We start from the raw sequence: 25,710 nt of genomic DNA on the forward strand, positions 1-25,710 counted from the left end.
CAATCTGAAACTGCATTTGTCTATAATTTCTCCTGTGAAGTGAACTACATTCACATGTTTCATAACGTTAATACTGGATATACACAACTCAGTTGTGCAGCATTTGCTGGTACTGTCCATTTTTTCATTTATATTCACACTGGTCCTGCTCAGTGAATCAAATGGATCAGTTCTGAAATTGGCTAACAGAACCGTCCCACAAACAGGATTACTAACACAGACTGGGATCCTGACATGAGGATGAAGATATTTGTTCTGTTCTGGGTTTTTCTAGAGAAATCTTTCAGATGAGTTTCACTCAGAGAACAGCAGCACTAAAACGACTGAAATGATACAGCAGCAGTTGGATTCTGCTCCCACCTAATAAACACTTTATGATTTTCTGATAATTATTTTATTGGTATCTCTAGCAGTCACATCAGTGAAGGTTACAGAGGTGTGATCCTGTTGATGTGTAGCGGCATCCCTCTCGAGCAACAAGCACAGGTTCCTGCCTCCACCCCTGACTGAGCAGAATTAGTTTGTGATATGAGAGTAGACCTGCTTTAAATTGATTGTCACACTGGGATCCAGAACATGTTGTAGTGCTGTTACTATCAGGCTGCTAAGAGGATTACCATAGTCACATGGACCCACTGAGGCTCATTGTACACCGGGGTGAATCTGTGTGTGGCTTTGGCAGCAAGATAGAGGGAATCTATCAGGGACCTGACAGCACTCAGCTTTTGCTTTTTTTGTTATTATTTTTGCTGTTGCCCCTTTTTGCAGTCCAGCCCGACCTGGGCTGGGTTCAAACCAGGTTCAGCTTCTTTGCATCAGCCCTTATGGCCCTGTTCCACCTCACTCTCTGGAACCCAGAATGATTCGAAATCAGCCATTGATTGGTTGATTGGCCTCAACCAATCAATGTACAGTGATATACAGATGAATGTACAGAGATGAGTCATCTTCCAGCGACTGCTCATTCTCTCCTCTAGTCTGTTGCTGCTTTATGCCGAGACAGAGCTGGGTTTGTAATTCTTTGATGGATTCCACCACAGCTGCCCTGTTGCCTGGTCCCATGGTGAGCTAAAGTTTGACCTCAACTTCCTGAGGTGACGGACGGGTGAGAAGCTCTGTGTTGTTCATTGCTGTGTCACAAGTAAATAATGACACATACAGATTTGCACGTTTTGACATAACAATCCCCTCCTGTTTTCAAGGCGATGCTCTGCTCAGCACTGCCAGAGCCGAGCAACAGCAAGGCCAGACCGGACCGGGTCAGGTCAGACTGCACCGGACCGGACTTGCTCCAGTCCAGTCTTTGTTATTAATTGCTATCCATGTTGTTGTTTTTCTTTTGTTCAGGATGATGAAGTGGTTCTACAATGCTCAGCTACAATTCAAAAAGAGCAGCAGAAGCTCTGCCTGGCAGCTGAAGGCTTTGGAAACAGACTCTGCTTCCTGGAGTCCATCTCCAACTCCAAGGTACTGATCATACTTTACTTATTTCTGTATGTAATTTGTTGCAGGCACACAAGAAAATACATCAACAAAAAAGTAGGTTATCTCAGTTCAAGAAGTGAAACATGCTTTTGGTTTATTTCAAACTGAAATATTTCAACTGTTCATTGGCTCTGGATCTGGAGTCCTGAAGGTCTAATGAGGATCAATGTACAATTTGTGAGAGTGGTGAGTTTTAATGTTTGCGGCTGGACACCATAGACTGCTCCAGATATTTCAGAAAGTCTCCATTTGGCCATGTCACTGTCTCTAATAGATGTCTGTAAATGGTTGACTGGAACATTGTAGACTTGAAGGACATGAACAGTCCTTCACTTCCTGATGATCTATTTCAAGACTTTGGATTTTTTTCTAAAATAATACACACTGAGCTGCTGACCATCCTCTGAGCTTCTCAGCCAACATCAGCCCTCCAAGCTGTGTCTTTCTACTTCCAGAATGTTCCTCCAGATCTTTCCATCTGTACCTTTGTGCTGGAGCAGTCCCTATCTGTCCGAGCCCTTCAGGAGATGCTGGCCAGCACAGAGGAGAAGGCTGAAGGGGTGAGTGAAACCACATCCAAGTTCCAGGGATGAACATGGATGATCATTCTGCTTTCTGATCACTTTGTTTTTTCACTCTTTTTTTCTGACCTTTATGCCTTTTTCATTGAAAAATAGACTGTTGATGTTCATTAGTTCATGTGTAATTTGGCAAACTGCTGTTTTAATGGAGCTTAACGGAGACATACTGCAGAGCTCTGTACATGTTTGAAATAGGATGATAAATGGATGAATGGGCATTTCTTGTTGTTTTTATAATTATTATTTTGATTCAAATTAATTACAAAATCTATTTTAAAAAATATATATATACTTGAATATTTATTTAGTACTAATGTAAGAACTTAGTAGTGACTAGTAGTCTTACAGATTCTAACTTGTCAACAGCTATTCATTCAGATCATGTGGCTGGTAAATTATACACAGGTAGGCTTCATCTATACTATTAGAGTGGTAAATCATAAAAGATATTTTTCTAGTTTTGAGCTTAAAAGTAAAATCTTCAGTGAAATTTTCAGAACCAGTGTTGTTAATTATTTTCTTTAAAAATGATGATGTTTTTATAGGACCTTCATATAAATACCTTTATAGTATTGACTTTACAGTGCTTTGCAAATTTATTTGCACCCTTTAAATTTTTCCTATTTTGTCATTTTATAGTCATTAACTTAACTGTATATTATTTGGATTTTGTTTTTAGACAGACCAATAGCTATCACAATTCTGTGAAGTAGAAAGATAATGCTATACAGTTTTTCAGCATCTTTACCCTTAATAATCAATTTATTTTAAAAGTGACCAAATTAGTAACCAAAGTATTTAAGATAATCTCAATATAATCCCGTTGTGTTGTGAAAGGCTCTAAAGTTTGAAAGAGAACATTAGAGAACAATCAGCTTCATAAAGAACAAACATTCTGCTTGTGTTCAGCTTTAAAACACGCCATGTTTGTTCCCTGCACTTAGTGCTGAACTGAAAGGGCTTTGCTGAAAATTTCTGGTACATGGTGTACCGTTATAACTTTGAACATATGTGGACATATTTTTTGCAAGGCTCTGTTCAGATTGTCAAATGTTATAAAAATAAAATATTTATAAAACTGCAGGTCTGTTACATTGAGCGTCAGCTCTCCTTCATCTGAATCCTTTCATTCTGGAGGCTCTGACATATCGGAATTGATCAAAGTTAGATAAGATTAGATAAAATAATATTACTGCTGTATAAAAAGATGCTGAGGAAGGTGATGGAAATATTTTTACTTTACACAGTAGCTACCAAAAACTAGCATCCCATTATCTAGAAAAATCATTCTTTCTTTTTTTTTGCCTTAAATGACATGTAAGTTTCAGAGACAGAACCTGGTGTTTTTAAAATAATACTTTAGAATAATAATAAAATGCTTTGGTTCCTAGATTTTGCAGGTAATTCCTTTTGTTTTGAACCAAAAGTGATACTTGATGTTGATCAAACCACCTTCATTTGTTGACGACCCAGTTATTGATAAAAGATTTCCTCTTATTAAAGAACTGTGTGACAAGAATATCTAAGACAATATCTGGAAAAGAAAAAGGTCAAAATGTCTTGTAAATATTCTACTTTAACTTAGAATTCTTACCTAAATATTCACATTTACGGTAATAATCAAATCAATTTGCATAATTTGCTGCTCCAGACCAGAAATCCTCTGCAGCAGTGCAGAAAATGTAATTAACTGCTGATTATGAAGCCATTATCAGCCATACTGATAACGGTCTGATTTGAACCCTGAGTGCTTGTTTCATCAGCTCCCATCAACTTGTTAGGGTGATATTGCAAAAATTTTGAATTTTGGAATTTTTTGATGTCTTACACCTTTCCCGTGTTATCAGGGATTTTGCACTCTATTAAGCTTTCTGAAGTGAAACCTGAAGGTTCTCTGCATGTATAGTTTGCATGAACAACGGTGATGTTCTGCACACTTTTATCTGTTATTTGTGTGTCTGCCTGTGTGTCTCGCAGGCGGCCCAGGGTGGTGGACATCGCACTCTGCTGTATGGACACGCTGTTTTACTACGACACTCCTACAGCGGAATGGTTAGTGAAACCACAGCAAAGCAACAAGAACTGCCTCAAGTAGGAGAAGCAGACTCAATTCAGATTAGAGTCATCAGTGTTAAGCGCCTGAAGGAGCTTCAGAGAACTGAGCCAGTCATCTTTAAACAATTTATTTAATTGTCTCTTCTTTTATATTTCTCTCTTTCATTCGAGAAAGCTTAATAAAGGCTGTGTCATCATTCCAGGACCAGCCTTGCTGATTGTTTTGGGAGTGTAGTCTAAAAGCAGATAAGCCACTGCTACCAAAATGATCAGCTGCCTCTATGAACAAGTGAACTGTTCTGAGAATGTCAAATAAGACAAAGACTGAGCTATTTGTTGACAATGACAAGAAGTACACTAACTATTAGGTACACCTTGCTGGTACCAGGTTGGACCGCCTTTTGCCTTCAGATTCCCTTTGTGATTCAACAAGGTACTGGAAACATTCCTCAGAGAGTCTGGTCCATATTGACATGATAGCATTGAGCAGTTGCTGCGGATTTGTCAGCTGCACATCCATGATGAAATTCTCCCGTTCCACCACATCCCAAAGATTCTCTATTGGATTGAGATCTGGTGACTGTGGAGGCCATTTGAGTTCAGTGAACTTATTGTCATGTTCAAGAAACCAGTCTGAGATGATTGGTGCTTTATGACATGGCACATTATCCTGCTGGAAGTAGCCATCAGACACTGTGGTCATAAAGGGATGGACATGGTCAGCAACAAGACTCAGGTAGACTGTGGTATTGATACGATTCTCAGTTGGTACTAATGGGCCCAAAGTGTGCCAGGAAAAAATCCTCCACACCATTGCACCACAACCAGCCTGAACCGTTGATACAAGGCAGGATGGATCCATGATTTCATGTTGTTGACGCCAAATTCTGACTCTACCATCCGAATTTCGCAGCAGAAATTGAGACTCATCAGACCAGGCAACATTTTTCCAGTCTTCTATTGTCCATGTTTGTTGTGAGCTTGTGTGAATTGTAGCCTCAGTTTCCTGTTCTTAGCTGACAGGAGTCACACCTGAAGTTTTCTTCTGCTGCTGTAGACCGTCCACCTCAAGGTTCAACATGTTGTTCAGAGACGCTCTTCTGCATACCTCGGTTGTAACAAGTGATTATTTGAGTTACTGTCACCATTCTATCAGCTCTAATCAGATTGGTTGTTTTCCTCTGATCTCTGGCATCAACAAGGCATTTGTGTCCCCTGAACTTCCGCTCACCGGATATTTTCTCTTTTTCAGACTATTCTCTGTAAACTCTAAAGATGGTTATGTGTGAAAATCCCAGTAGATCAACAGTTTCTGAAATACTCAGACCAGTCCGTCTAGCAACAACCATGCCACGTTCAAAGTCACTTAGATCACTTTTCTTCCTCATTCTGATGCTCAGTTTGAACTGCAGCAGATCGTCCTGGCCATGTCTACATGTCTAAATGCATTCAGTTGCTGCCATTTGATCAGTAGATTCAACACTTGCGTTAAGGTTAAACTGACCGGTGAGTGTATATTTGCATTGAAAAATGTTATGCCTTTAAAGTTTAGAAAATATTAATGATGGTGGTGGCAGGACTACATTAAAAATGTTGAACTTCACCTTAGTTCAATAGTGAAACTGGCTGAAACTGGGACGCAATTTTGAGATCCAACAGGATAATAATCCCAAACACAAATCAAAACAGGTCTTTAAGTGTTTTTATTGGTTGTTGTAATACAGTATGTATATTGTGATTATTGTGGGCTCCTATTTGGTGAAACTTGTTTTGCTTTGTGTTCCTCATTCTAGTTCTTGTGCTGTCTGTCCACCTCACGGTCGTCTACAGACAAACTGGCTTTTGATGTGGGACTGCAGGAGGAAACGACAGGTGATGGATGGATGTATGGATAGATACAAGTTGTCTTAAGACAGTATCATTGATAATTTAGACTTTTCAGTTGTCGTGTCAGGCAATCTGACATTTCCATTGTTATCACTGATGTGACAGTTTTATAATGTCACATTATAAAACTAACCCCTTACCCTAACCCTACCCTAAGTTTGAAAAATGTATACAAAAAGGTTGCCAGAAGTGAGAATTCTGAGTGAGAAAGTTAGAGTTTCTCACTAACCCTGAGATCATCAAATTTGGTTCTCTTTCATATAAGTCACTGACATGACAGTTTTAACTATGTTTTATTAATAAAAGTAGAATGTTGTAGATTCGCCAGGCCCTTCACTGTCCGTTTATCAAACCTACTCTTCTCTTTTGTCTAAGGCACAAACTTAATAGAAAAATCTAAGTGGTACTTTTGAATACCTATGCTGTATCAGATCAGGCTTTCCCTCATGGCAGTGTTGTAGTCAAGACAACCTAACCCGAGACCAAGACAAGACCAGAGTGTATCGAGACCGAGACAAGACCAAGACTTTTAGGGTCCAAGACCAAATCAAGACCAAGAACAGCACCCCGCGCTACATGAAACAAAATGTGAAATATGATCAAAATTGCTAATCAAATTGATCTGAAAGATTCACATTCCCATAAAAACACCTGGATATTAAATACTTAGAGCTGAAATAAATTTAACCAACATTAAAAGCAGAACAAACTCTTTGTTCTCCTATTCTAAAAGATAATGCCCTGGGCATTTGCCCATATCATTCATGTCAGAAATCACCACTGTCTGCACTATTAAACATAGCAATTGAGGCAATGCCCTGAAGGTAAACAATGGTCAACTATGAACACTGACCAAAGAGCAACAAGCAAGAAGTAACCAAGCACAAGGCGCCCAGCATGACTGTACTCACCCTCTCTCCCACTGCATGGCACACATGCAGTGGGAGAGAGGGTGAGTATGGCAGACATTACAGCTGCCAATTTGAACGAAAACAATCAATGAGCAATGTGTATGCTCTGCGTGCTCTTTTGTTCTTGTGTTTTATTTATTCGCTAATTAAATAAATATCAATGTATATAATTAAATAAAATAATGATAGCAACTGCAGTGTACGCAGAACATTACAAGAACAAAGAACAGCTCCCAGTGAGGCTCCAGTCCTAACTTCTTAGTAAAGAGAAGTTCAGAAGTCTCAGATTGTTCGTGAACAGGGGCGCTGTATAGGGTGGGAAGTTATGACAATTCCAAGGGCCCCTGACCAACAGGCGGCCTTCCGCAATTTTTTTTTTTCATAGAAATGAAAAAAAGGGGGCCCTGTCAATTACAAAATTAATTATATCGTGTTTTCTAAAATAGTTTTTAGCAGTAAAAATTAAATGTTAGCCCTCCCAAACCAAAAAGCAAACATTTGCCCTGAACACCCCTGGATCTGCATGAAATGGTTCATTCCTGCTTAGCTTGACGGTGACAATGTTCAGCAGCAGTCAGTTGAAGACAAGAACGACTGTGGTTGTTACTATGCTGCTAATAAAAATAATAAAGTTAGGTTTTCAAAAAATAGAGAGACAGAGGGAGAAAAGGGTAAAAACCCAGTTTTTCTCCGAGGTGGTTAGACTGTGTGAGATTATCAACCATTCGGCATAGTTAGCTTAGCTACAGACTGTTTGCCTCCATTTCACTAACATTTAATGAATTAAGGAAAGAAATTACCAACATATTCATATATTGAACTGGTCTCTGTATCTTTTACCACTTAACAACAGATGAATCAGTCAGCAGCAGCTCTAACCCACGCCCCTCCTAACCCGTCCTCTAAGTGAAAATAAAGCTGCAGTATGAAACTTTTATAAAAAAAAAAGTTTTTTTTACATATTTGTTAAAACTGATATTATATTGTGACATGAAGGAATAATCTGACATGAGAGATACTCTGTGAATAATCTATTTCCTCTGCTTTCTCCCAGTGCTATCTAGAAACAGCTAATCAGAGACAGCAGGGTTTTACTGCTGTCAATCACAATCTCATCTTCATCTCATCCCTATGCTGCAGCTAACAGCGTATTGTGAATGCTCATTCTAGTTAGCATAGCTACCAATGACAGCACATAAACATTTTTCCTGTAATGATAAGTTGTTTCTCCACCATTAGCACATTTAGCAGTGAGTGAATGAGGTTGATTGACAGCGCTAAGACCGTCCTACTAGTTCTGATTGGTTGTTTTGGCTGGAACGTTGCATTACTTCAGCCAGTAATAGTAGTTCACGTGGAGGAGATGGAGGAGATTGATTATTTTCACATATTATCTGTCTCATAACAAGCTGATACTAAATGGTGCCAGTTTGTTTGTTTTCTCCATATTTAACAAATATGGAGAAAACATATTTTTAATTAAAGTTATATACTGCAGCTTGAATAAAATGCAACTACATAGCATTTTTTGAGAAGGCTTCTTGTATATTTTGCATGTTGCCAATGACTGTTGCTCATGGGGAGAGACATTTCAGTTATCTAAAACTAATAGAAAAAATTTAAGCAACCTACTTGCAAACTGTATGTGGACTGTTCCATGTAAAATTCATGAGCAGTAAATATTGTGCTAGTTATCAGTATAGTTATCAGTATTGGACCAAAGCAAGACAGTTGCAAGCCTTTAAAATTGTGACCCTTTTGATAGGTCAGATAGACTCAAAAAATTGTAACAGCAGCTGCATGGGGGGGCCCAATTAAATTTTTTGTCATGGGGCCCAAGATTCCTGGCAGCGCCCATGTTTGTGAATGTCACATCACTATATTGCAGACTTTTGGACACAGTGTTGTCCCATATATACGACACGTTAGTCAACACCTCCGCACAATAATTCAACCAGTGAGTGACTTTATTTTCATCACAAATGCCTATGTGTCTCTGTACAGCTAGCTTTGCTAACAATCAACACAGCTTATCTTTCTTTGAGCTTCTTTTCTAAGTGAACCTTTAAAACTTTGTACTTTTGTACTGCACTAAACAAAAGAAATCTAATTTAAATATTTAGCTACAATTTGTTGCAGTTTAAGTAGTTCTTACAGTATTGACTTTGAGTAACAAAAGCAGCCAGTCACTCCAGTCACTTCCTCTGCAGATTCACCAACAGGGTAGCTGGCTTTTGCATGAACATGCTGGACCTGCTGCTGCTTTTCACACTTTGCTTGCAGGTGCTGACCTTGGTCATCCTGAGTGACTGTTGACCAAGAGGATGGAAAGATGTTAGCATTAGCCCTGCGCTGCCTCTTGCAGAAAATAGCACAATCCTGTTATTTTCATTTAATTCATCTTATCAAGCCACTCGCACATTTCCTGTTTCTGCTCTATTAATGGTTGCACAAGGAGATTTTTAAAAATACAAATGTTTGGCTGTTGGATAGAGGGAGAGCTCTGAGCTGATTTCCAGCACAGTGAATCTTTTTATCACATGTGGTATGTAGTAAAATACAAGAAAACATTAACCATGTTCCATATCCCCTGTTTTACAGTCGGGGTGCGTGTGTGTGTGTGTGCGCGTGGGCGTGTGTGTGTAGGTGAGGCATGCTGGTGGACCATCCATCCAGCATCAAAGCAGCGTTCAGAGGGAGAGAAGGTTAGAGTGGGAGATGATCTCATCCTGGTCAGCGTCTCCTCTGAAAGATATCTGGTCAGTTGTTGGTCTGTGGGAGAACGTGGGAGCAGCACCAGGCTCTCATCTCTCTCTTTTCCTTCCTTGACTTTCAAATAAATCTTGTTCTCTTTTTATACTCAACTTCTGCCTTTGCTCCAGCAGCTCATCATGATCTATAATGCATATATTGACCTACTGTTTATATGTCAGTGTATACTAAGGTTTAACAGCAGACATGTTGGGTTTGTCCAACATTTTCTGAACAATCTCATACAGTTGGTAAAGCGTGTTGGACTTGATCGCAGCTTGGAGGCTCAAAGTTCCAGGTTTGCATCTATCAGCATCAGTGATTTGTCGTCACTCAGCCTTATCAGGTTGATGTAAACAGAAAATTGACTACTGCTGATGTTTACTTAACTGTTTACGCAAAGTTAAACAGTTTGAGCTGGCGCTGATTAGTCTTAAACCAGAATTACTAAGTTTATGAAATTAATGAATATGTACATCTTTCTTTAAGTCAGTGAGTTTGTGCTGACAGACAAACAGACTCACTCATAATGCCAGTGGTGACCTCAAGTTCCCCAGTCTACCTGCAGGAAATCTCTTGTCTGTGTGCTGATATCATCATAGAAATATCTCTGCCTGTGTAATTTAACTTATCATGTTTCTTGTAGCATCTGTCCTATGGGAATGGCAGCCTGCAGGTAGATGCAGCCTTTCAGCAGACACTATGGAGTGTGGCTCCCATCTGTTCTGGCAGTGAAGTAGCACAAGGTACGTCATTGAACAGTTACTTTTCCCTTCTGGATTCATTTTCCTTCCTGCTTGTTTGTTACTGTCTGGTCCTATCAGCAAATTAACTTCTAAGCTTCTTCAGCTGGAACGTAATGAAAGATGACTTTGACTTTTAACTGTTGTAAAATTTTACTCCATTTGGACAAATTATTCCTACATATAACTTGTAGAAATTGGCCTTACTTGTGATTGATTTTTAGTCTTATTCAATTTTTTATCCAGGGTCTTAAATATCCTTAATAATTTTACTCAAGATACTTGAACTGGGTACTTAAAGCCTCCTGACTAGCAGTCAGAGCTCTCCAGGCACTTTACAATAACATCACTCTGTCACAAAACCTTTCAGTGTGTAGAAGAAAAGATTTACTCTAATCCAGGACAAATTCAAGTAGATTAAAAAATTATATCAAAGCTCAAATCACCATTAAGGTCAAGGGGATTTCACTTCTCCCTCTGGTTGCCTCTGGTGTTTGTCTGCAACTGTTCCCTGGATTCTATCAAGCGGCTTCCAAGCTAAGATCAAACCTGAAGCTGAAGCAGAGCTGAAGGAATCAGGCTGTCTGAGGACAAGAGAAAAGGGCTCATAGCTGACATCAAGCCTGTTGATAGCCTGCGCACAGACAGGCCAGAGTCTGGGAAGCCATGGCAAAAACTGAGTTGTACCAGTTGGGAGGCAGACCCAATGTTTACATCAATACCAAACTGGGCCAGCACTGGATCACATCTATGTTAGGCAGAGATAACGAGTAACTGCAGCTGGGGCGTACTGCTACTACAACTGGCATATGAACTTTACCTTAGTTGTGCTGGCAGCCACTTTTTATCCTCCAACAGCTTACTTGAGTATTGTGTTACAGCGTTACTGCAAACAGACAAAAAATATATCATCCAACCAGCCGCTCCAACCAGGATTGATGTTCATCTGTCCGTGTCACCATCATCACAGTTCTGCTTGAACAGTACACGCTTTGCTAGGCCTGCAGCCTCGTCTTGTGACAAGTGTTATGTTTCCGTTGTTGTAACCTTAAACTAATTGAAAAATACCCATCACATAAGCCAAGTATATGTGATGGGTATTATATTTATAAGATCTATAAATCCAAACCTAAAAAACTGTCTCAGAAAACCTTGATGGTTATGGTGAAAGTCAAATCACTTTCAGACTCTTTTATTTAAATCAAAATAAAAAAAATAAATAAAATAAAATCATGAAATTAGTATAGATCAGAATATTAATTGTATGTTTTTAACAGAAACTTACATTGACACAAATGAACCTGCTGCTGTTATTGAAGCTTCTCTTTCAAACCTTAGCTTAGCATTTTTAATCGGAGAAGGAAGAAAAGGTTCTTCTGGTACACGTAGTTCAAGCATTTTCATTTGACAGTTATGCCTCATTTCAGTTTCTCACTTTTACTTTCATCCTTTTGTCTATGCTGTTCATATTAAGTATAGCAGAATTATTATCTTTTGTGACTTTAATTTTCACATACAGCAGGTAAATCATGTCATTTGAAGTTTTTTAACTTGCTAAATTTTATGAATTTTACTCGTTAACCAGCTCACAACCAAGGCCACAAATGATTATTATGAAGATACTTATTAGTTGTTGCTTTTTTGTTTGTTTGTTTGTTTACTTAGTTTGATAATAGTTTTATGGGCTTGTTTCTAGGGATTTTGTCTCTCCTGTTATTAACATCTGTAAAGTACTTTGGGCCCTTGATTAAGAGATTGCAAATAAGGAGTGCTAAATTGCTTGTGCAAGAAATCCTGTACTGCTGGTGTTCTGACTACCAGTACTACCTCGTCAGATTTTCCTGCCTTAGCACGGATAGATAGCTAAGTCTATCTGTCAGTGCTACGCGTCCATCATGTTTACAAATGGAAAACTATAGCGGGTTGTGTTGATGTTAAATATATTGGATAACATTATTTGAGTGACGGGACTGAAGTGGAAGCTTAGGAGTTATGCTTAGCTTAGCATTGGAACAATTTATATACATGACGAAACCATAAGAAGATCACTTCCTTCATCTGAATATTCTACTCGTTTAAAATGAAAAGCTATAGATGTATGCACTAATTCTTTTACTAGAATATCCTACCTGTTAAAAAATATTTTAAATACAGAGGTGTTTGTAAGAATAAAACAGTATCAGACAGGGGAAACAGGTTTTTATTGGAATTAAATTAAACAGACAACAGACCACAGCAACTCTTTTTTTGCACATTAATACGTTGTATGTCTGTTATCAGATGCAGCGCAGCCACAATGTGTCCACCGAACTGCACAGGTCACTGAAATGATGGGATATGATTAATATACACTAATATTACACAGATTCAATCCCATACACTATTGCTATCAACATCTATTTAGAAAAGTTTAATACTAAAAAGAGTGTAATAAACTAAAATATTTTTAAAATATAGGGACAAAATAGCCCAAAAATCAACGTATTTTGTCCTGATTAACCGCCAAACAATGACTTGTTTATAATAGTAATGACATTGCAGATGGCAAACTAAAGCCATAAATATATTTACAAGCTGCTGTCATGTAAACTAAAAACATGAAGCAATATAGCAGCTTAATGAAAGCCAAGTATAAAACAAATTAAATAAAGCTTACTGTAATCTTCGATGAAATAAAACACATGAAACGATACTTCCACAGGTAGGACGTATGTATAATAAATCTGCTGAGTAAGCAATATGTGACGTAGCATCGATGTGCGCATTACCACAAGGTAGGACGGATTTACGGGTAGCACAGATAAACAGAACACCTGTTCTAATCAGGATTTAACATGAGGAACCAGCAAGGAGTAACTGAGAATGAGTTGCCTGAGTTTACCAGTCATTATTCTATAATTACTCCACTTCTTTAAGTTCTCTTTCAGCCACATCTTGGCACCTTCATGCTCAGCAAAAATACTAACAAAAAAGCTGTAGGTCAACCATATAGGTTTTATTACTGTTTCTGTACTCCTATTAGTAGCGTTACATTATACAATCCATTCTGTCTTTTCTTCCGTCTTATTCCGTCTTTATCCTCTTCATGTTCTATTGTTATTTTCTATTGTTGCCAGTTTTACTCTGTTGTCTGTAGGTTTCCTAATAGGAGGGGATGTTCTGCGGCTCCTCCATGGACATATGGATGAATGTCTGACTGTTCCATCTGGAGAACATGGAGAGGAACAAAGAAGGTGATGAAAGCACTTTGAAATGTCTTGCTGCTGAAATGTGCTATACAAATACAATTTGATTGATTGATTGATTGATGTTGACTGATATTAAAAAGGATTTGAAAAAGTTCAGATTTTAGAGTCTTCTCTCTTTATTGTCTCTTGTTTAAAAAAAAAACTAAAATGCTCTTGTCCACTGAAGATACACTGAACATAAATTCTATTTTCTCTTGGTCAAGATGCTAAAAAGATCTTACTATTATTTTAGCTTTAATAAGCTAATAAGATGCTAGGTGGAGCATCTTACTTAACCTATATTTTCTTAGGTTGTCAGTGTTATGAAGGAGTTTTAAAGTTTTAAAGCTATTAATTTTTGTATTCTGGGTTGTCACCCTGCAGATGAGACTATGAGTGTGTAGCTGTGGCAGAACTGCTTCTGGCAGAAATGCTGAGTTCTCCACTGTGACAGAAAGTCAGAGAGTGAACTCCTTTATGGTTTGAAGATGTTCCCACTGGCTGCAGCCATATTGTTTAACAGCACTGCTGAAAGTGTCTGTGTACTCCCCCTCACTGACAGCAGCTTAGTGTCTGTGATTCTGAGTCGTCCAGGTGCATCTAGATATTACTGTACTCAGCACAAAAGTAAAACTGCCCAAGAATTGTTTGAATGTCAGAGGAAGTGTTTGTGGTTTGGTGTAATGGCTTCATTTTCTCTCCAGGTCAGTGCACTATGAAGGAGGAGCAGTTTCGAGTCATGCTAGGTCCCTGTGGAGACTGGAGACGCTGCGCGTCATGTAAGCACAGCGTGTTCATTGGGCTGATATCCACAGCAAACTGCTCCGTTAACATGAGATCACTGCTATACATAACCACACTCCTACACACTGACAGACACACTTGATCACATGAGTTATTGTGTTCTGTGTCTGTCAAGACGTTTTCAGCTCCTGCTGCTGAGTAATGAACTGGTAGCGCTCACTGTACTGCTGGCTGCAGAGTGTCAGAGTACAAGTTAAAAATATAACACATTTTACTCAAACTGTGTGCGTCACAAGCCTTTAAATGGTTGTGATGGTTGCTAAGGACTAGCACTGTCACAGCTTGTGTTTTGAAAGGATTGCAGACCATTACCATGCATGGTTGCCATGTTTCAGACTGTCTACTATGTATGCAACACTTTGACCACACTGTGTTGTATTCCATTTTTCAGTGATGGTAAAGAAACTATGAAAATTATTTTGTGTAGCAGATAAAACTGAAGAAATGTTTTGCTATAATATACATTTTTACAAAAATTAGTGGAGACTTGCATCAATAATTCAGTAAAATACAGCAAAATAGAATCCATTTACACTTGGGTTCACCTTACCAGTCACCAGCTCGATCTCACTGGGATGAATGTTAAAGCTACTATATATTTCTTTAAAGAACTAAAGTCATGTCAAGTTTATTTGTATAAACCATATCAGTAACAAAACAGTTCAAGGTGCTACACATGATAAAAACATAGCACAATAAGCAATTATGAAATGAGCAGTGAACAATAAATTTTGTCGAATTCCATAATCAAAATCATTGAGAATAATAAACACTAAATATATCGTTCAATGTTTCAGTTATTATTAATCAAAAGCAGCTCTAAGCAGGTGGGGTTTTAGTTTAGATTTAAGTGAGTTTTGCAGTTTTCTGGAAGTTTGTTCCAGATTTGTGGTGCATAGAAGCTGAATGCTGCTTCTCCATGTTTGGTCCTGGTTCTGGGAATGCACAGCAGAACCAGAACCAGAAGACCTGATAGGTCTGGAAGGTTGATCTTTAATGTATTTTGGTGCTTAGCAAAAACACAGGCTGACCAATGCTCTTAGTGGACTCTCAAAGTCTTTCTGAGACAAAAGTTGCCAGTGCTGACTGAAGCACAGCACATCTTTCTGACATGACAAATACAGAATCATTTCTGTATTTAATCATGGCTGATTGCACTGATTGGAATGTGAAAACTGAACTCATATTAACATGATACGAGCTGATAAACATTGAAGTTTTTTTTCCACATTTTATTTAATAATAATAATAATAATAATAATACATTTTATTTCAAAGGCGCCTTTCTGGCACTCAAGGACACCATACAAAGAGCGAAAAGTAACAAAAACAATAAAATGTAGCAATTAAAAATAGATAGAATAAATACACAACAATGTATCTATATGAAATCTATATATAAATCTATGTAAAAAATCTATATAAAAAATCAAGCAAACCAATTGTGTCATATTGAAAAGGCAGATCTAAAAAGGTGTGTTTTAAGTTCGGTTTTAAATTTAGGGAATGACTTTATGTTTCTAAGGTGAGGTGGTAATGAGTTCCAGAATTTACACTGTTTAGATCTAATTGAATAATTACTTGCTGTGAATAAGTGCCTGCAGGGTGGACCTATTTGTACCATCTTGATTATATTCTATTTCTATGTATAATATTTATAAAATTATATTTTTTAGAATATTATTGAAAAGTTAATTGATTCCAGTAACTCCATTACAAACAGAAACACATTATACAGATTTATTCCACTCAGACTGATGTTTTCCAGCCTTCATTTCTGTTGGTTTTAATTATTTTCAGCTTCTATGTGATGAAGCATAATATTAAAAATTAGAATGCTACGTCAGACCAATTAAAACATATTTTTAATCCAGAAATATAATATATAAGCTTAATGAAAGTTATGTTTAATATTTGCTTAATTGTTGTCATTTTGGGGCGTGCTGTGGTGGTGCCGGGGGTTAGCACGCCCCATGTTTGGAGGCCTTAGTCCTCGATTCGGACGTCGCGGGTTTGACTCCTGGTCTTGGCGACCTTTGCCACATGTCCTCGTCACTTTCCTGTCTGCCTACTGTCGCAAAAAAAAAATACAAGCCATTAGTGCTGCAAAAACTCTTTGGAGAAAAAATTGTTGTCATTTTCTAGATGTAGATTTATTTTGACAAAAGTGCTGCATCAGAACTGCGGGTGTTGAAAGCTGTGTTTGCTCTTGTGTTTTTCCAGGTGGAGTGGGAGTCATATCCGTTGGGGTCAGCCTTTCAGACTCAGACATGTGACTACAGGGAAATATCTGAGTCTGACTGAAGATAAGTCTCTTCTTCTGATGGACAAAGAGAAAGCCGATGTGAGGTCCACTGCCTTCTGCTTCAGGTTGTCCAAGGTAAATCCTTAGTGACGATCACCACAGTGCCAATGAATACAAGTGACAACCTGACTGTGTTTTTGTTCTCTGCTGCCCATCAGGAAAAGCTGGACCCTGGAGTGAGGAAGGAGGTGGATGGGATGGGCACACCAGACATTAAGTATGGTGACTCTGTGTGCTATATTCAACATGTCAACACCTCCCTGTGGCTTACATACCAAACTATTGATGCAAAGTGTGCGCGCATGGGTGGAGTACAGAGAAAGGTATTATACTATACATTTGATTCATTTAATCTTTAATGAGTTTTCAGCAGACCTTTCTGGCTTCAAGCCCACTGTATAACTGTAAGAAACCAACAGTGCCAGAGATTTCAACTGGAGATACACAATTCAATAACATTTTGTCAGGTCTTTTACAATAAAAACAAAATACTTGCTTTTTTCTTCCTGACTAAATCTTAAAATAATCTTACTTAATAATAAACTGTTGTGATATAAAACAATGGCATATCATCAAGAGCCCACAGTTACAGAACTCTCTCTATCCAAACCCTCCTGGTTTTGGGACAGAGACAAATGAAAGCCAACCACAGGAATTACAGAATATCTCATTTACTCCTATGCAATAAATATTTGTAATGCACAAGCTGTTTAAAAGAATACATTACAAGATTTTCCTTGTTTTTTTGGTATCTAAGTTTATATCAGAGGAAAAAGTTCTGATTTACTGTTAGATTTTTGAATCACTGAGTTTTTTTATTGCAGTTAAACATAAGTCTTTTCATCATAATTATTGAGCTACTTTAACATCTGAGGCAAATGTTACACTGTGTGTAGAGAGAGAGAGCAGTGTTTGTTACACAGCTTTGCAGTTACACTTACATTTTATAACAAAGACCAAATGATTACATTGTTTACAATTTCATCTCCATTTAGCTCCATGTATTATCTATTTGAATCATTAACACTGTTTGCAGATGTAGTGCAGTTGGCATTGTTACAGAGCTAACAGACGTTTCTGTGTGTCATTCCCTGTAGAGCTGGTACTAAACTGTGAACATTTCCAAATCCAGCATGTTCCATAACACTACATTTTGTTTCAGGAAGTTCCAACAGAGCAACTTCTTATCTGCTGACAAATTAGTCTCCTTTGTGCCAACCTGAACAAACAGGCACCCTGTATGCTTCGTCTAATCTCATTTTAAACTCTTCACTGACACCCAAAATATTAAATTGAGTCTCAATATTTTTTCTGAATTTTAGTTTGTAACTGACCATTCAGAGATTAAGACCTGTTAACTGTAAAATTGGCAGTTTCTTTGGTGTAGCCTATCTCAAAACCAGTTAAGATGAAAATCGACCATAAGACCTTTCAGCCATCAAAAGGTTCTATGTTGCTAATGCCGTCAGTTCATAGTGCCTCAACAAACATAGACTTGCAGGATATTGTTTTGACACTATACATCTTTTTAAAAATCCCAGTTCATTCACAGTGATGATCAGAGAGTGATTCAGCATTTTCTGGGGGATTTTGTTGGTTTTGTGTTTTTTTTTTCTTTTAGGCCATCATGCACCATGAAGGTCACATGGACGATGGGCTCACTCTGTCTCGGTCACAACATGAGGAGAGCCGGACTGCCAGGGTCATCCGCAGTACCGTCTTTCTCTTCAACATTTTCATCAGGTGTGTTCTGCTACACACTTTCACCTTCACAACTTTATTTACTAGAGATGCACATAAAGAGAGATGTCACAACAGAGCACTGACAGTTTGAGTAAAACAAGACTGGAGCAAGTGCATCTTCTAAGCATCATCTCACACATTTTCATTGATAAGGTAGGAGCTCTACGAAGTATGGTCATTTTATCTTACACAAATTATACAAAACTATTTCACTGCTTTATAACAGAGATTAGGGAAGGTTTACAGACCCTGTCACTGACTGACATAAAAAGGAGTCTGCCACACTTTTCTTTGGGGCCAGTGATAAAGATGCCTTCATTGTTACTGGAGCACCTCACTTCTGCTGAAGTCAGAAAATATCTGCCCGTCTTCTCTGGTGTTTTGTTGTGGGATGAAAATTGTTTTGGAGGTGTGCCTTCAGGTAGTGTTTTACATGCACAGCCCCAGCAGTTCAGAGTAGATTCTTCTACAAGAATACATTACAGTCTTTACAGTCAACTTTTACTAAAAAGTAGATTTAAATCATGTTAGGTTGCTCTTCTTTTATTGAAAGTTTTTCTGGACTAGTGGCCTTTATTTGCAGCAGATCAGACAGGAAATTGGTAGAGAATGAATCAGCAATTTGAAATGTGAACTAAGATAAGCAGATGAGACATGGTTGAAGATGTGGTTTACTGGGGACTGTTGATGTTTACAGAATACACTGGGTTCTTTAGAGTGTTGTGTGCAGTGTCCCCTAATTTAAGAGGGAATGTCTCCTCCTAGAGGTATAAGGGCACAATAGCTTGATTTATTTGATCATAATTTATTTGATAAGCACATCAGAGCTAGATTTTAGCTTGACATAGAAGCAGCCTTTTTCTTCTCCAAAAGATTGTATGACAAGAAAATCCCGATGAATACAAGAAAACTTGAGTTCAGACCATAATCCATTCAGACACAAAGATGTAAACAAATGATATGAAGTACAGGAACATAATCAATGTGAGAGTATTAGGAAGTAGTAAATATGTGCACAAACTTGCAAAACTCCAAAGGTAACATGTCTCTTCATCTACTGATGAAAGTGTGTCCCAACAGTGTGTCAGTCATTCTGCTCAGGATACTGAAATACTGCATTAGCAGGAACCTCTTAACCCCTGAGTTGAACCCATTTACTGCACACGAAGACAGATAAAGAGATTTAATCACTTGAGCACCAGTGTTTGTGTCTGAGACAGCAGACTGTTTTCTGAAGCCACTCTGCAGTTTTGTAGATAAACATATCTGAGGAGGAGATTAGCCTTGACAATTACTGGAGCAATAACCTGTCACATAAAGTTTAAAACTCAGGATAGATACACTGCAGGCAGAGAGGCTGCCCTAATGTAGGATAGAGCAAGTCATATTGCTAAGACCCTCATTCCTAAGAGGAACACAGGTCAGTGGTGAAAACCTGGAGGAGCAGAAAAAAAAACTGCTAAAAGATTAAATGCTTTCGAAAGGAGAAAAGGACAAGAACATTAAAAACAAAGAAAGATAGCACTGTTAAAGTGCAAACCGACTGTGAAGCCATGAGTATGTATCCTTTAAGTTCTAGGCTTTTTTGTGTACTTTGGCTTAATCTTTTCATTTGGCAGAATCTGGGCTGTTTGTTTGAGGTTAGCTTTGAATCATTTTAGAACCTGGTAAAAAGCAGACCGGCATTACACATTTTAAATCTCTATAATCAAAAATTTAATTCTATTTGACCTGAATATACATGCAAGAGGACGTATATACATGATACAATTATATTTATGAAGATGGCTGCTAACTTTGCAAACTAAAAAAACCTGTTAAATCAGTTATTTTAAGTCCAAGGCGATTCCCATGAATTACTTACTTGTGTTTTACACACACAAGCTTTACAGTTTATTCTATAACCAGAACTGTATATTGGACTGATTTCATTAAAGTCATTCTGTTCTATGGAATCTGCAGAGGTCTGGACACAGTGAGAAAAAAAGGAAAAAGTTCTACTTTAGATCTTCCAATAGACTCAGTCAGTCTCAGTCTACAAGATCTGATTGGCTACTTCCAACCACCTGAGGATCACCTGGACCATGAAGACAAGCAGAACCGACTGAGAGCTCTAAAAAACAGACAGAACCTCTTCCAAGAGGAGGTAGGAAGCAACTCTAGGTGTGTGCGTGTGGGTGTGCTCGAGTGTGTGTGTGTATTACAGAATTTCTCACTCAGAGCAAAGCCAGACCAAATAGACCTTTGGTTGGATCATGATATCAGTTTTCTCTTGGTGACTTTGGCCTGACAAATTTAACTATGTGACCATCACATGACCATGCTTCGTCCTGCTCCCCCTAGAGGAGAGGGGGAAGATTTCAGCTTGATGTGTTGAAAATGCTGTGGCTGCAGTAGGGCACACCAAATCTGCAGGATACATACACTGATCTCACCACCTCTGGGGTCTTGGTCAGCCCCAGTCCACCCATTCTGTCTGTCTCCAGTTTAGAGAAAACTTTGGCAGCCCTGCTATTAAATGGCCTGTGGGTGATCACTTTCAACTGCTGATAGAGCTGAAGGTAGTAAGAGGAATGGATACTGGCTGTTGATGCTACTCTCAAGAGTTTCTTGATAATTGTTTCAGGCATAAAAGAGCAGCGCTGGCATCCCTGGGGGTTAGCCATAATTTTTCACCTCAGTGACAGTAACTCAGGAGGCAGAGGTAACTGGCAGATTGCCGGTTCAAATTCTTGTTCTGTCTGCTCCAGTTATGTCCTTGGGCAAGACACTTCGCCCAACTGGTCCTCTGGTGGTGGCCAGAGGACCCAGTGATGCTCACTGTGTGTATCCTGTCAGTCTGCACTGGGACAGCTGTGGCTTCAATGTAGCTTACCAACATCAGCTAATGAGTGAATGGCTGAATGTAGTATGAAACTGTTTTTGAGTGCATTGTGTTTGTTGGAAGTGAATAAACAGGAAATCCTTTGCAGATTTCTGAAACAGTCTTTAAGTGCATAAGTTCTCCACAGATTCCACACTGCTGAGCTCTTTCTACATTGTGGCATTTTCTGACAATTTTGTGCGGAAAACCTTAAATTGAGCAGGTAACTGTTTGGACAGCTCAGTAGCAGCACTAAGGGGTTCACACGCAATTCTTCATTCAGAAAAATATACAAATATAATTTTGACTAGTCATAATTACATTCAAAACATCAAAAGTTGTAATTACAGATATGTGTCCCATCAAATGATAAATCCGCTGACGTCATTTGAGATATCTTAAAAAGAATTTTGACTCGTCAAAATGTAATTGAAGATATCTTGATTTATTATTCCTACTAACCCAGAATGTAAATGCAGATATTTTAAATGATCATTACGGAGAGTCAAAATGTAATTTTGTCTAGTCAAACTGCATTTTGAGATATCTAGAATATAATTACGGAGAGTCAGATGAAACCGATTTTATTTCAAAACGAGTTGCCATAGTGCTTTACCCCTGTGCCACCACAGCATCCCAAGAGGGATCTTATACTTTTGTTCAGGTGATGCTCTGAACGGAAATGAAACTGGAGCTTCCCTTTTTTGCTCAGCTCTTTCTTCACCACAGCAGAATAATAACAATACACTACTGTGCTTGGGTCTTGCTGCCTTTAGCCCCAGCAAAATAATAAAATAATAAAACTCTGATTATTATATTAAAATCCAGGAAGCAGAAAATAAAATGGAAAATCTACATCTCATCATTATGAAGAAAACAATCTGTTGCTACAGAGTAGCACAGCCATAAACACTGTCTGGTGCCCTTAGTGAAGAAGAGAAAACTGAACTCCTTGTGTTTGTGTAGGGGATGATCAGCCTGGTGCTGGAGTGTATTGATCGTCTCCATGTGTACAGCAGCGCAGCTCACTTTGCTGAGGTGGTTGGAAGGGAGGCTGCAGAGGCCTGGAGCTCCATCCTGAACTCTTTGTATCAACTGCTGGGTACACACAGTATATACAAATGTGGACAAGTTTTACACACCTGCAGCCTCTGCTGATATCTTGTCTAATCCACCTTCCTTTATTGTTTCAAGCTGCATTGATCCGGGGAAACAGGAAAAACTGTGCTCAGTTTTCCGGCTCTCTCGACTGGCTGATAAGCAGACTGGAGCGACTGGAAGCTTCTTCAGGTACAGCAGCTTGAACTTCAGCAAGACATGGAGGACGTGAGGACAAAAATTTGATCTAGGAGAAAAAGAAACGGGTTTGATGCTTTGTGAGGATTTCACAACATGGAACAACAAGACTCAATTATTAAGATAAAAATATTAAGATAAAATGATACATTTCAGAGTCCAACTTAATTAAGCATTTGTTGTAGAAACCCTCGATGTTTGGAAGTCAGTTGTCCAAAAAAAGTCATCAATACCCCGGAATCTAAAATCAGTCTGCTGCTCGTGTTGTGCTTCACAGTAGGGGGGGGGCAGGACTCTCTGACTTCCTTGTAGAAGTGAACACCAAACTCACCTAACAAAAATGTTTTACTCAGGTCAAAAACCAAAATAAAGCTCTGAGAAATACTGAGAAAACAAGAAAACTAAGAAGTGTTGATTATATCTAAAGTTTCCAAAACTTCACTGGACAATTTTTGAAGAGTAAAGATGGAGGAAGGCAAGAGATGACTTTTTGCTCGTAGTGAAACCAGAAGGTTTTAAATGTATACAAATCAGGGAACTGTGATTTGGAAACGACATGTTTCCAAGTGTGTTTGTGTTGTGAAACCAACAAACCTGTCACTAGATTGCCTCATTTTGTGGACTTTTTCCTGTCTCAGCAATTCCTGAGATTTTAATGACTGATTATTTGATTCTTTTCACTAGGTATCTTGGAGGTGCTTCATTGTGTGCTGGTGGAAAGCCCAGAAGCCCTAAACATAATCAAAGAAGGACACATCAAATCTATCATTTCTCTTCTGGACAAGCATGGACGCAACCATAAGGTAGCTCACCACTATAAAATGTTATAATTGACATAATCAAATTCCTAAAGTTTCACATGTGCAGCCATATTGGAAGCCCATATAGTGCTTATTTAGACAGACTTAGGCTAAGTTCAAATGACAAAAATGTGTTTAAAATGTTCATAATGAAAACTCAGATAAATGCCCTGAAGTGACTTAAATGTACTGATACAGCTTGGGGAAGAAAGGAGAGCTAATCTGCAGTCTGTTGGTCTGTTGGTGACCAGGTCCTAGACGTGTTGTGTTCACTGTGTGTCTGTAATGGCGTGGCGGTGCGCTCCAACCAGCACCTGATCTGTGATAACCTGCTGCCAGGAAGAGATCTGCTGCTGCAGACCCGCCTCACCAACCACGTAAGCAGGTATACACACACACACACACACACACACGTATACAATTAATGCTTGTCTGACTGGAAAATTGAACTGACTACAGTGAACTGAAACATTTTTGACATTTTTGTTTTTGTGGAGGTTAAAGAAACAAATCCAGTTGTACTGTCAGTACTCTTCCTCATGTCATTGTTGTCTTTATGTTTTCTAATCTTCCTGTCTGCTTTATTTCTCTCAACAGTATGCGCCCAAACATCTTCCTGGGTGTCAGTGATGGCTCTGCCCAGTACAGAAAATGGTACTATGAACTTATTGTGGATCAGACGGTGCCATTTGTCACGTCAGAACCCACTCACCTCAGGGTTGGCTGGGCCAACACCAGTGGCTATGCGCCGTACCCCAGTGGAGGGGAGGGCTGGGGAGGCAACGGAGTGGGCGATGATCTCTACTCCTACGGCTTCGATGGACTTCACCTGTGGTCAGGTAAGCATTGTGATCATACACTGTTCATGCAGCATGAGAAAAACATTGTTGATTATTGTTGTTCTTCAAAATTGTAACCATGTACAGTGATTTGTAAATATGTTCATACACTAAACCACCTAACCAAAAGTAAAGGCAAGCAAGAAATAAAAAATAATCATCTTTTAGCTTTATTTCTTTATTTTTTTTATATCTAGTTTGGCCTTAAAGAGAGGCTCAGATGGACAATGTGACAAAAACTTTGATTATTTTTTTTGAAAAAACAAGAGATAATAGAATTCTAATAAACAGCATACTGTGCTGATAAATGATGAGAAGGAAAGCACGTTCAGGGGCAACAAGACCAGATGAAAGGTAGCATTATAGAGTTTAGAGTGGAGACAATGACAGGTGAGACAGAGAGCTTGCAGATTTGATAGGGAGAAAAAATAAACATGGAGACCAAATGGAAGGAAGGAAAGCCAAAGGAGAGCAGGAACCTCTGAGGCTGCATCAAACTGTATTATCACACTCAGAAAGAGGAATGGAGACGGAAAGAACAATTTGTGACGAGTGTTTAGGAGAGGGTTAGAGTCTCTGAGATTATAAAATTGTACTGTAGTAGTACTGGAGAGTGTAGTAAAGCAACATAGGACAGTAGTGGATTAAAATAAGATGGAAACAAAGAGGAGAAAAAGAGTACAGGCAGAAATCTAAGCTGAAGGAGAAGTGTTCGAGAAAGTTCAAGGACAAGTTAGTGAATGGCTATCAGAGAACTGGGAAAGGACAGCTAAGGTGGTGAGAGAAACTGGTAGGAATGTATGTGGTGTAACTTCAGGCCTAAATAGAAAGTTGGTGGTGAAATGAAAAGGTGTTGAATGTATTCAAAGGAAGAAGGTAACAAAGAAATGTGGTGGAATAGTCAAAAAGATGAAGGAAGTAGACTTGGCTTCTGTGAGAAGAGATGCCTAGGAAAAAGAGCTGTAGCAACAGCAAAGGGGAAGACTTCTGCTGAGCTCTGTAAGATTAGACAGTAAGTGAAAAGGATCTGCACTGATTGGCTGGGCAGAGGGAAAGAGCTGGAGGGCATGTAGAGCAGATGGATGTGGCAGTAAATGAGAAAACTGTGGTAAGAAAATTAAAGGAGAACTTTGAGGAGGTAATGACTGAGAAAACAGACAGAAAGAAAGGAGGAGAGATGGAGAGCGCAGTTGGTCTGGATGACAACTCCATACCTGTCTAGGAATGGACAGGTATGGAGTTGTCATGGAGATGTGTGGTGTCAGTGGATGTACAGAGTTTTAGTAAATGCAGTGGTGAAGTAGGTGAGCCACACAGTGGAGCTCTGAGGTGATGAGCTCCAGCAGCACTTTTAAATATCACAAATCTATGTTTGTATGTCCCAGCCAGCTGAGGCAGAGCTCGTTTTATTTGATCCAGA

At 38.8% G+C, this 25,710-nt stretch overlaps 1 protein-coding gene across 7 annotated transcripts in view; it reads left to right on the forward strand.

The window, feature by feature from the left end:
• ryr2 (ryanodine receptor 2) overlaps positions 1–25,710 on the forward strand; it is a 144,379-nt gene that overhangs the window by 20,133 nt on the left and 98,536 nt on the right. For 6 of the 7 annotated variants that reach the window (XM_023340674.1, XM_023340676.1, XM_023340677.1 and 3 more), the window contains exons 2-18: positions 1,348–1,467; positions 1,941–2,045; positions 4,044–4,118; positions 5,915–5,993; positions 9,566–9,678; positions 10,317–10,416; positions 13,550–13,646; positions 14,345–14,419; positions 16,668–16,824; positions 16,908–17,072; positions 18,371–18,492; positions 20,455–20,638; positions 22,322–22,457; positions 22,550–22,645; positions 23,336–23,454; positions 23,703–23,836; positions 24,049–24,290. In XM_023340674.1, coding sequence (XP_023196442.1) covers positions 1,348–1,467; positions 1,941–2,045; positions 4,044–4,118; positions 5,915–5,993; positions 9,566–9,678; positions 10,317–10,416; positions 13,550–13,646; positions 14,345–14,419; positions 16,668–16,824; positions 16,908–17,072; positions 18,371–18,492; positions 20,455–20,638; positions 22,322–22,457; positions 22,550–22,645; positions 23,336–23,454; positions 23,703–23,836; positions 24,049–24,290 — 2,119 coding nt within the window. Of the gene's footprint in view, positions 1–1,347; positions 1,468–1,940; positions 2,046–4,043; positions 4,119–5,914; positions 5,994–9,565; positions 9,679–10,316; positions 10,417–13,549; positions 13,647–14,344; positions 14,420–16,667; positions 16,825–16,907; positions 17,073–18,370; positions 18,493–20,454; positions 20,639–22,321; positions 22,458–22,549; positions 22,646–23,335; positions 23,455–23,702; positions 23,837–24,048; positions 24,291–25,710 lie in introns of those variants that run through there. The other variant, XM_023340679.1, reaches the window with a different exon arrangement.

The sequence above is a fragment of the Xiphophorus maculatus genome, chromosome 10, assembly GCF_002775205.1.
Source record: "Xiphophorus maculatus strain JP 163 A chromosome 10, X_maculatus-5.0-male, whole genome shotgun sequence".
In the NCBI taxonomy this organism is placed as follows: Eukaryota; Metazoa; Chordata; class Actinopteri; order Cyprinodontiformes; family Poeciliidae; genus Xiphophorus; species Xiphophorus maculatus.